At 36.2% G+C, this 12,348-nt stretch overlaps 1 protein-coding gene across 2 annotated transcripts; it reads left to right on the top strand.

The window, feature by feature from the left end:
- Positions 1 to 3,530: 3,530 nt before the first annotated feature.
- fxn (frataxin) lies at positions 3,531 to 11,826 on the top strand. 2 transcript variants are annotated; one of them, XM_041248623.1, is made up of 7 exons: positions 3,531 to 3,694; positions 4,399 to 4,497; positions 4,953 to 5,041; positions 5,171 to 5,291; positions 9,832 to 9,929; positions 10,750 to 10,927; positions 11,569 to 11,826. In XM_041248623.1, exons 1-6 carry the CDS (start codon positions 3,569 to 3,571, stop codon positions 10,904 to 10,906), a joined length of 690 nt encoding a protein of 229 aa, XP_041104557.1. In that variant the 5' UTR covers positions 3,531 to 3,568; the 3' UTR covers positions 10,907 to 10,927; positions 11,569 to 11,826. The 2 variants fall into 2 exon arrangements, with proteins under 2 accessions (XP_041104557.1, XP_041104566.1); XM_041248632.1 differs by lacking the exons at positions 9,832 to 9,929; positions 11,569 to 11,826 and having other exon boundaries at positions 10,750 to 10,837.
- The last annotated feature ends 522 nt before the right edge of the window (positions 11,827 to 12,348 follow it).

Genomic DNA, 12,348 nt, shown 5'->3' with positions numbered 1-12,348 from the left:
TATGTATTTTATAGTAAAGCATGAGATTATTTTTATACCAATGAATTGCTCAGGTAAGTTAACACTTTCACAGATTCAGAAACATGGGTATAGCTAGCTGTTGTATAAATTAACACACACACACACACACACACACACACACACACACACACACACACACACATATATATATATATATATATATATATATATATATATATATATATATATATATATATATATATATATATAAAGAAGATTATTCAGATCTCAAGGTTTAGGCGATCTGAAATATGGTCACTACACACACACTCAAAAATAGAAAATGTTGCCATTTTTGTCATTAAGCTTTAATAGGTCATTTTAACAACAATAAAGTGAGGAAAATACAGAAAATGTTAATTTATTTATGAAATACAAGTGAAAATATTACCGCGTATTACCTTTCAGTTCAGTGCGGTGAGGGTCTAATGTAGTAGCACGAGAGGCCGCTAGAGGGTGCGCAAGAAACTGTTGAAATAATAATAACAGAGTTAGTTTGAAAGAGAGTTTTATGGGTTACATTTAGAGATTAAGTTTAGGGATTAGTTGTAAATTGCATTTGATGTGGACTGAAGTTGCGCGTGGACAAATAAATGGTGTTAGTAATTGTAAATGAGGTGTGGTGAATGAAGGAGTAACATGGTGTTTAGTTCAATTAGTTCAGATGAAGAAGTTTTTGGATAAAGAATTTAAAAAGAAACTGCACGAGCGCAACGAGAGTCGCAGTTGTATGTATTATAACATTACAGCTGTATATTGTTTTTTTATATATTTTTGTAAATAGCTTTAGGATTTATTTATTTTATTTTACGATTTTTTTTTCTTTTACTTTAATATAATAAAGATCAAGGATGAGAAATTTGGTAGAATTTTGTGTTTTTGAGTGTGCAAGTTAACTTTTTTTGCACCACCTAGCGTTCAAGTTTTCTACATCTTATAAGGGTCCTAGCAGCGGCATTTTGAACCAGCTGCAGTCTGTTTATGGCGCGTGATGGAAGGCCACCATTGTGAGAGAGAGTTGCAGTAGTCGATTCGAGAGGAGATGAATGTATGACAGAGTATCTCTCCATCCAGAAGGGAAAGGTAAGGACGGACCATTGAGATGTTTTGGAGGTGGTAGAAGGAGGACTTGGCTACAGAGGAGATTTGGGCATCAAAGGAGAGGTTACTATCCAGAAATACACCAAGGCTTCATATCGTGGGGCAAGGCAGCAGCAGACAATTTCAGAGGTTCAAGGCATCAATATTGAGATTCTTGAGTTGAGTTTTCGATCCTACTTTAAGAAGTTCATATTTGTTTGGTGTTGAACTGAAGATAATTGGCAGACATCCAGGCCTCAATGTTTTGGATGCAAGCTGAGAGCCAGACCAAGGCAGAGGGACTTCCAGGGTTTAGTTTTAGGTAGAGCTGGGTGTCATCTGCATAGGAGTGAAACATGTTGGTGGATGAGGTGACCCAAGGGAAGCATGTAGATGTTGAAGAGAAGAGGCCCGAGAACAGACCCTTGATGGGCACCGCAAGTGACCGGGATTGCATCAGCACTGTTTCCATCATAGAAAACAGACTGCATGCGTCCAGATAGGTAAGAGGACAACCAGGAGAGACAGGTTCCACAGATCCCAACATTCTTCTGAAGGCAGTCAGTGATCTATGGTGTCAAAAGCAGCAGTTAGGTCAAGGAGGACAAGGACAGAGGGAGTAGCTGCATCAGCATTAAGCAGAAGATCATTTACAATCCAGAGTAGAGCAGTTTCAGAGCTGTGATGTGGCCGGAAGCCAGACTGCAGAGATTCAAGCAGATTGTTACCTGTGAGATGTTTTGTCAGCGGGCTGGCTACAGCCCTTTCAAGAGTTTTGGAGAGAAAAGGAAGATTGGCTATAGGACAAAAATTAGATAGGACAGCCCGGTCGAGGGAGAGTTTTTTAGAGTAGTGGCTATATTCGGGCAATCTTGAGGGCAGCAGGATCCAAGCCTGAGCCCAAGGACAGGATGAGAGTGTACATAATGGAAGGGGCAAGATCAGAGGCAAATAGATGGACAAGATTTGTCAGCCAGGGTTCCAGGGGGCACGTGGCAGTAATTGATTTCAGCAGTATATTGGAGATATCAGTAATGGAGAGAGGAGAGGAGGAGGAGAGAGTAGTTGAGTACTCTACTGGGAGTGTGGCAGGAGTGCGTAGAATAGATGGTGTCAATTTTGTTCCAAAAGAAAGAGGAGAAATCATGGCTGGTAAGAGAGGGGAGATGGATTTATCAGCGGCCGGATGTAGGATTTGATCATTGGATTTAAAGAGAATATTAGGTTTACCGTGTCCCATGGATATGATTTCTGAGAAGTATTTTACCCTGGCAGCAGCGAGAGCACGCTTGTAGCCACTGAGGTGATCATTCCAGATCTCTCTGTGAACCGTTAGTCCGGACAACCTCCACTTGCGCTCAAACTTGCGGCAGGTAGACTTAAACAGTCGAAGTTCGAGGGTGTACCATGGGCAGTTGTGACATTTTTTCACAGTGCTGGTTGCGAGTGGAGCAACTGTGTCAACGATCTTGGTAAGAGTGGTGTTGTAGAGGGACACCGCATCATCAACCAGAGACGGGAGAGTGCCAGTCAGAGGGGAGGAAGAGACCGAGAGACCAACAGGGGGGAGGAATACGCTCTGAGAGTATTATAGGTATTATATTATAATATTCATAACACACTACTCTCCAGTAAAACTGCATAAAATGGGAGTCATTCCTAATCATTTGTGCCATATATGTAACCTAACACCTTGCACTCTGCTTCAATGCTTTAGTAGTGTCCAATTCTATTTTTTTGTAGTATATGTAGTAGTGCTGGCTCTGTGGGCACAAAGTGAATAAACTAAACTGTTAATTAAGGACATTTTCTTGGGTAATAACATATAAATATATATTTAAAACATAACAAAGCATATCCTATGTGATAAATTATTGTATATAGTTATTTTTTCCAAATGTGGTAATGTCATATTTCATACTGTGTATGTGTGTTTTTGTTTTTTTTACCTGTGCACTTTATAAACTGATAATTATTGTATGACTCCTAAGATAAATGAAAATATTAGTGAGAAAAAAATACTTATTGTTTAAATTATTATTACAAGCTACATGATGTAAATATTGGGGTTTCAATGTTTAAATTAATAAATAATATAAATTATTTAAAAATTATTTTATCTAACTATTTTAGTAATAAAATATTCTGTTTTAATTACTTTATATTAACTTTTTTGTGAAATGTGAAAAGTTACATGAACCAATAACCGACTAAAAGAAAGAGGCACTTTTTGGTACATGCATCTAAGGTTTGGGCAATACAGGTCATGTGTACTAAAAATACATTTGTCAAAAACAATCTATATGAACGTAGCACCGATGGATTCCATATTATAAAATCGCTGCCTGATTTCACTAACAGACGTAAATAATCGATCGTGAATAACCGGTTATTTCAGACTGTACGAATCGCTTGCGTGGTCGATCGCGTGCTGGTGGTGACAGTCTGCCATATTAGTATATAGAAGATGTTAGGAATGGCAAGTAAAGGTCTATGTGTTTATAAATGTTTGCAGAACTCCCAGCTTCATCAGACATGGTCATTTATGTCCAGAGTTATCAGCTCGCTATCAGGAAGTTGTCAGCTATACAGTGTAAGTACAGTATTAAGGATCTATGCAATAAGACGAACATTGGCATACATTATTTTTTTTCAATGAAAGCATGAATATTTTACAGTCATATTTAATAGGCTTACATTTAAACATATGTTTGTGAAATAATTCATAACGCATAAACCACTACAATGTGTTGATTTATAATATTAACTAGCTTCAAGCTTGGACTTTATGTAAGAAGGTAAACAGAACATGTTTTAAGGTTGTTTTTGAGCAGAGATAAACATTTCGAGTTTATACAGCTGTGGTCGCATGAAACCTGCTGAATAATGTTGCGTTAACATATTGTCGAATTACATGCCGATTTGTAGTTTTCAATGTACTTAACGGGGACTTTTCGAAATCTAATTAAATAATGTGCCTTCTTGTAGACACTTGCGATATAATTCCGTAGTTTGTTTGATTACATTATGTTAGGTAAAATTATGTCCATGTAGTTTTGTTTTTTTAAGTTGTCTCAGGCCTCCTAGTTTAGAATTCGAAATGTTTACCTGCTCATACACTACAACTAACACGTTATCGCGTAATTGTTGTACAGATGGTCTTTCATAAGGTTTGTACTTGAATTTTTAGGGGCACAGTGGTTTTGGGAGGGGGCTACTTCAATTCTTCTAGACTCTTCATAACATGACCACTTTACCCACACATTGTGTCTAGCTTTTTTTTTTTTCTTTAAGAAGTCCAGCAGTTTTAAGCATGCATTTTCCTGGACCCCGTCTCTGCTGCAAAGTCAGCCAGGACACCCAAGAACATGCTGGTGGACCGGGGTATCAGCTAAGGTCAGAAAACATGTCAAAGACTGAGTGTTATTTAACCCAGATTATGAAAGGAAAATATTTTATAAAAACTGGAGAGGGTTTGAGTGCTTAAGAAACCTTGAATCATTTGACAGTGTATTTTATACTAGTTTTGTAAAATTAGCATAACAATCCTCCTTTAAACAAAATGAGTTAATAATAGACTGGAGTAAACGATTTGAAACTATGCTTCAGTTGGTCAGGGAACCCGAGCTGAGTTTCCCATAATCCTGTTCTCTAAACCATGAGCTCACTGTTGCAGTGACTGACATCCCCACGCTGAATTCAGTGGCAAGGTATAGCAGAAGAGGTTACAGGGGGAGAGCAGCCTGTCCATCATATTAAAAGCATCTTGACCTGTAGCAGCACATAACATAATCTCCCTTTCCATTTGTTCAAAAAAGTTTTTTTTTGTGTGTGTGTGTGTTTGCTTCCAGTTTATTAACCCACGTCTGCCTAGTAAAACATGGATCCAGAGTATTCACTGCACAAGTACAAGACACCTAGAAAATACCAAAAATGCAAGGTAAAATGTTGAATTGCTAAATTTACAGTGTACCAATGTATTAATGGGTCTGAGTATGGGGTAAAACCTTAAGCTTGTTTATGTTGAAACCTTTCTCGTGTGGATTTCTTTTTTGTGTCTGTCTCACAGCTTGATAGATGAGGCTACTTATGAAGGACTTGCAGAGGAAACCCTTGATGCATTAGCAGAATACTTTGAAGATCTCTCAGAAAAGCCTTTTACTACTGCAGAGTATGATGTTACATTTATGGTGAGTTTTTCTTTAATGAAAAAATAAACTTCAACTTTTAAATATATACTGGTAATACATTTTCTGTCATATTTGTCTTCTCCAAACACTGAGTTTGTTTTTATCAGTAAGCAAATGGCTCATTGTTCATTAGGTGCTGCCATAACTGCTAAAATAACACCAAAGTTAGTACGTAGTTTTGACAACAATATTCCATGTAAATTAAGTTTCTGAATGTTGTTTTTGTGTTGTACTTAGAACTAAGGACAGGTGGTAAATTCCAAAATTAAAATACTTAACTTTGGAATAATGCAGTGCTAAAATGAAATAAGATTATTGCACACTGTAAAACCACAGGGTGGAGCTGTAAGGCTTGCTTCTCATTGCTTCTGTCTTGGTTTTACAGCTGTCTGTGATTTGAGTGGTTTCAGCACAGAAGCAAGGATCAGTTCATTACACAGTAGAGAGATATCAGTCTGTGACATGCAATATTAGACTAGCTAAATATATAGTTGTAAATTCTTCAGTAAAGCGGTGAACCGCAAATGTTCATAACACTGCAGGATTTCAAATAAAAATTCTACATGGCTATTAATTGACCTACGGTAATACTTATATTTATAATGATGGTGCACAACCTGTCACTTTGGGGGGGGGGGGGGTGCAGTTCAAATTCTGACTTCGGTCCTGATGCCATGGAGGAAGACAGCTGTTTTCAGATCAGGCACAGCACAGTTTAGGGTGGTCCTGGGTTTGTTTCAACTCTGTTGTCACTGTATCCATATCTGGGGTTAAAGGGTACAACAGGTCATTCTTGGTGTTTGCACGTGCTTGCAAAGCAGTCTACAGCTTTAGGTTCCAGATAATGCTGTTCACATCCTGCTCACTACCGTACTTTGTGAATCTCACTAAGTAGTAAAGAGTGTGTTTACTACTACCTCCCATTTACACCATACTCTGTATATAGTGTTGTTCCAGGCAGACCATCCACCCACATTTACGTTTCAACCTGATCAAATTAAGGAGGTTAAAAGTTAGAGCATTTCAAAATGTGACATTTTACTCTATAAAAATATGTCTGTTAGGTGTCATTTTATTGGAAATGATGACCTGATAGCTAAGATAACAAAAAAGTTAAAGTTTTTGACCTTTGATGAAAAGCCAAAGATAAAAGTCCCTGTTTCTCATCTACAAAGTTACAGAAAAATAAGATTCAGGTTGTGACTCAGACAACACACTTGCACAAAGAGTTGAATGGGTTGATTAAAAGGTTGCCCTCTTAAGCTTTGACCCCTTGACCAGATCAGGAGAGTTTTAAATTAAAATAGGGGTGGGGTGAGGGGTACTATGAAATAAATCTTGTAAGAAACTTCACAGTAAGGCAGCATTATTAGTAGGGTTTCTGTTTTTGGTTTTATATGTAAATCAATTTGTTTCAGGGCTTCAGTTTTTTTCTGTACTGTAAAAAATTAATGTTTTTGGTTACTGTCATATTTCCTGTCACAATATGTATAGTAACTCGACAGTACTTGCACTCTTCAATTGTACATTCTTTCCTTTGCTGTCTTGCACAAAGTCATTATTGTCACAGGCGTATTCTGTTCTTTTTGTGTGTTTAGGCATTTTTTTTACATTTTGCCACAGTTTTCAATTCTATTTTAAATTCCATGAGCGTGTAATTACTATGTACTGTAATATATCTTTAAATCTCTTGAGCAAGAACGTATCATTTTAAATCTTGCAAGCTTGTTGCAGTCCTCCAGTAGAAATGCAGGAATTTGCTGCCACTCAGGAGTTAGGGTGGGTTTAAAGTATTCAGAACGAATCAATGCAAGATGCAAGTCAAGAAGGAGGGACATTGCCCAACTGCACTGGTGAAAGTTTTTTCCAGTGTTTATTGGATATTCACCAATGTATTTATTTATTTTTTTTTTGGGGGGGGGGTGTTTTATATTTTTTTTCTATCGGTTAAAACCGAAAATCAGAAGCCTTCATTATAAGTTATGAAAGCTTTTAGGATGCAACCCTTAAATATTGTTTTCCTATTCTTGTGTTAATGAAAGGCAATACTCCAGTTTTCCAGTAGGTAGCATAGTAGAGCTAATAAGGGTGCAACTCGGAAATTTACCATTATCTAAGCAACAGTATAAAAAAAAATCACATTTCAAATACAAAGACCTGGTGCTGGAAATAAAATTAGCAGTTGCAAAGGGATTATGCAATCATGGAAATGTCCAGCCTCAAGGTCTTGCATTACAAGATAAGTGAACTGAACAAATCCATGAAATACAATAGCAGGTGAGAGTTTATATGAAACCATTTCACATGTGCGCTTTCTGAACGTCAGACAGCCACATTGTTTCATTTCATAACAGTCAGCCCTTCGGTAAATAAGCTTCAGACATAGACACATGTTCAGTAATGAAATTGTAAGCCTTCCAACCAACTAATTGTTTCCAATTAGAGGGCCATGTTACATGCTGGGTGATGGGTTTCCAAGATGGATGACAGATTGACAGATACTTTAATTCCCCTGAACTTGCCCAGTTAACTGAGCGGATCACAGTTCAGCATGTGACCGACACAGTTGTTAGTTTTGCACAGAGGATGTCATTCTTCTCAGTGACTGTGGTTGGCACATTGGGGCGTGCATGGAAGGTGTAGCCAAAGGTTGATTCACATTCAATATTTTTCAGTCATAAGGAACTTTCCCATTTGATATTGTCCTTGGCTAAAGTGTATTATAGTAAACTGAACATTTTGTATTTTTTTTATCTACACATTTTGTACAATTATTGATGCTATAAGGTCCAGGTTGTGCACATGCCCAGCAAGGTTGCTGATCAAGCTGTAATGTAAAACAGGTGTACCAGAAATGCCATTCCACATATGTTTTAGAAAAGCAGCTATATTTTGTAACCAAATGTGAAGTGTAAGTGGATTATTGCAGCTGCTGTCAGAGAAGTAGCAAAAGTGACCTGTACATTATTCAGATGGCTGGGATATTATACAAAAGACAATGCCAAATAGATTTCTCTGCCATCCTCCAAAGATCACTGAGTGGCTCATAAAGCTTCTTGTCCAGCCAATTAGCAGAGCGAGACTAAGAGGTCATTCAAATTGTAAGCAAAATGAACATTGAGCTAGACACCACTGGTAATGAGCAGTCAGCAAAGAAGAATGTTACATTCTTTTGATTAATGGAGGAATGTGGTGCATTTTATTGTTTACCAATGAGGTAGTACTACAAGTCAATATTTGGGCTTGATTCACAAAGCTTTTATTCAGTTGACAATGCTTTAAGAAATTAACTGGGCCCCTATCTCAAAGCTTTAACTTTTAAAAATGTTTTTGAAGTCTGTTTTTGTAGATTCAGAAATGTTGTACCCATAAAACTATTCTAGATTGCGAACCAGATTTTGTTTTAAAAAGCTAACAGCAGATTTTGTTATAGAAGCTTACAGCAGTCTTAAACAGTTTTAATGAATAAGGAACTTTATTTGACCCATTAAAACAGACTTCAAATACTTTTAAAAAAAGCTTTGAGAAAGGGGCTGAATTATTTTTTTAAAGCCGTGTCAGCTTGATCTAGCTTCTTGTAGTTTTAGTGAATTATTTAGATCTTTGGTATGTATGTTCCTGGCAAGCTTTTTTTGTTTCCAAGTATCTGCCAAACAGGAAATTGATCTTATTTTTATTTTTATTATTACTCTAATGTTTACTCAATCTGTGTTTGTTCCTTGTCTTCACGTGGTTCATGATTGGCTTATAAAGCAGATGTTAGCCTTGATTGAACATTGCTCCTGAGAACCTTGCAGCAGACACTTGAAAGTGATGAATTTTTAACTCGGCTGTCAATAAAAGATGAATGATTAATGGAGGGAGTGTCCTTGTTTGCTCTTGTCTTTGGGAAGGTTTGTAGGGTGCTGGCTCTACTGTATACGGACATGTTGGTGCTAGGCTTGAGGTTACACCTCTCAACCACTTGCCAAGCTGAGAACCCAAGCATGAGTCACATTTCATGAGACAAGTGGTTGTTTAAGTCACAAAAGGGGATTTTGGCACAATTTAAAAGGCTCTGCTAATCCAAAAAGGAGATTTAGTAGACCTTATTAAACAAGATATTGTGACTGTTTCTTCTGAACCTCTCTCTCTCTTTTGCACAATAGTAATTGACAATGAGTAGTTGTCTACAGTGACCAAAAGAGATAATCATTACTTTCAAGGCAGCTTAGTCCACAGTTGATACTATAATCAACTTTGACCAAAGACAGTGTAGTCCACAAAAAAACAAACAACCTACAGTATACTCCCTTTCTTCAAAGGAAACATTGATCTTGAGACAATACTATTATTATATTATTATATCTGTTTATCTCTTTTTTATTATTATTATTGTTAATGTGTTTTATTTTTCTAGTTAATGTAGTTTTACAATCTATATTTTTGAATGTGTAAGCTTTGTAGATGACAAGTACTCATCACAGCTGTTAAGTACGTAAAACAACTGTGTGCAACCTAAAACCTTCTAGGCAGTCTTATCTATTTTTTTTTTGTCTAGAGTGGGGTACTTACAATAAAAATAGGAGGAGAACATGGAATATATGTGCTAAACAAGCAGACACCAAATAAACAAATATGGCTGTCCTCTCCAACCAGGTATGTGAACATTTTGCCTGCAAAAGAGGCATTTGGGTTCATATATTCTCTTGTCAAAATTTTGAATACATTGCAAATGTTCTAAGGAATGCTATACTTAAAGTACAGACTGTATCATGGGGTCTTTTTTTCCCCCACATACAACCATATTAGTTGGATAAACCCAAAATGCAGACATTGAACCAACATACAAACCCCTACTTAAGTCATGGGGTATAGGCCCTACTAGTATTTCATACTTTGCAGTTTTAATGCAAACCACATTTCTTGTTTTAAGCCACAGATATGGAGTGAAGTTCTATGGATGTTAAAAAATATTTGAAATGTGAATCAAGAATTGCCACAGAAAACGGGTTCGCATACCAATCTTCCTCTCTTTGTTCAATATTTTCCAAGGAGATACATTGCATAATAATAATAATAATAATAATAATAAAGTACAAAAAATACAAACTGTATACAGATCTTCCAGCACTAGTTGCTACTTAACTCCTGCATTGGTTGTAATAGTGCTGTAAAAGGTTGGGAATAAAAAAAATTCTGATTTGTAGTTTTAAACAGAAAAGTGTTTCTAGTGCATTGAATAAGGTTTTACCTGCCACATGCACTGTTCATTGAATAAGGTTTTACCTGCCACATGCACTGTTCATTGAATTTCCAGCAGGAAAAGAGAACATTCTTGGAGTGAAAGGGTTTTGTTGTCCTCTTCACTGGTTATTGCTTGCATAAGGACATGGAATATACTGTGATGACAATACTGAAATTTTCAGAATACCTGCGCTAGGCCATGTGAAGTTGAAGTCTTCCTTCTCTATTTCAGCGGGCCGAAACGTTATGACTGGACGGGCAAGAACTGGGTGTATTCGCATGATGGAAAGAGTTTACATGACCTTCTTACAAAAGAATTCTCTGCGATTTTTAATACCAAGATAGACTTGTCTAGTTTAATGCATTCTGGACTGGAAAACACCAATTGAAACTTCAACAACAAACAAATTGTAAGCCATGACACTTCTACAGTTAAACACATATCTGTAATAATTTGACGCTTGATACCTGATAGAATTGTGCTGCTGATGCCATGAAGACTTCTAAAGGAATTCGAAAGATTTTCTGTGTGTGTGTGTATGTATATATATATATATATATATATATATATATATATATATATATATTATTATTATTTATATAATGTCGGTTTGTGGTGAAAATTAATACTGTTTATTATGTGTGTCGGTTTGTGGTCAGATAATGTTCTTTTCTTGTTATCCATTTAGCATTTTTAAACCATATTGTATCTCTTGTTCTGTTAATCATTGTACGTACTAAGAAATAGACTGTCAGGTGGTTTTTTGAATAATACCTTTATGTATAATAAATTATGCATTAAATAGGATAACCAATTACTGGTTGATTTCCTCTATGCAAAAAATAATTTAATTTAAGCCACTTACCGTTAATTAAAACTGGCCCAGTTTACTGGACCTTTCACAGCATGTGCTGCAAATTTAACATCCACACTGACCCATAGCGGGAGGATTGAGGATTTAGTAAGTCAGTCAGGGTTTAGGTTAACTTTGTAAACCCTTAATCCATGTTTTAAGTAATTCTGTGTCTTTCCTTTTATTTTTTATTACAGTTTAACAGAGGATGATTTAAGACAATATTGTAAGTGGAGCTGGGTAAACTTGTACAATGACTGTCTTTCCTTGGTGCTCTTCTGTACACTTTCTACACAAAGCAGCGCCATTTCCATGGTGTAACCTTTCAAGCCAGTCAAGATTAAACAAACAAAGCTGATGATGAGGCATACATTCTGTAAAGTCCTTTGAGATACCATGGTATGAAAGACTCTGTACGAATACAATAAATAAAGCTATTTACCTCTTAAAATAAATATACAGTTGTGCATGATATCACCTTGCTCCCTCAATATTTCACCATTTTATAATAGATTAAGTTATGTTTGACCATGTTGAAAGTAAAAACAATTTTCCTGTATAAAGGTCCTTCCATAATTCACTGTTTTTAATATTTTGTGGGGTTTTTTGTGTTTTGTTTTTTCTTTTTTTTTGGTCATAGAGGAATAAGGGAACTCTGTACCACATGTTCATATCATATATAACCATTTAAAATATTGAATCTGCTTACAGTTTTAAATAACGATTCTGCTTTTGCACAGTTAAACAGTGTTTTCCAAAACTAGCAAATGTATTAGTTGTACGTAAGATACCTACACATTCTTGTTACAACACTGCTGTTTCCTTTCCAAAAGATAAAAAGTAAGCAAAGCAGGCTGGACCCTGTATGCAGTATTTTAAAGCCAACTTGAACGCATTCATGTTAGAGTTTATACTAAATATTTAATATACTGTAACGCCTACACAGAAATCCTATTATGAGCCATGTAACTACATAA

This window comes from Polyodon spathula, chromosome 1, assembly GCF_017654505.1.
Source record: "Polyodon spathula isolate WHYD16114869_AA chromosome 1, ASM1765450v1, whole genome shotgun sequence".
NCBI lineage: Eukaryota > Metazoa > Chordata > Actinopteri > Acipenseriformes > Polyodontidae > Polyodon > Polyodon spathula.
This window is presented reverse-complemented; position numbering and strand designations above follow the sequence as displayed.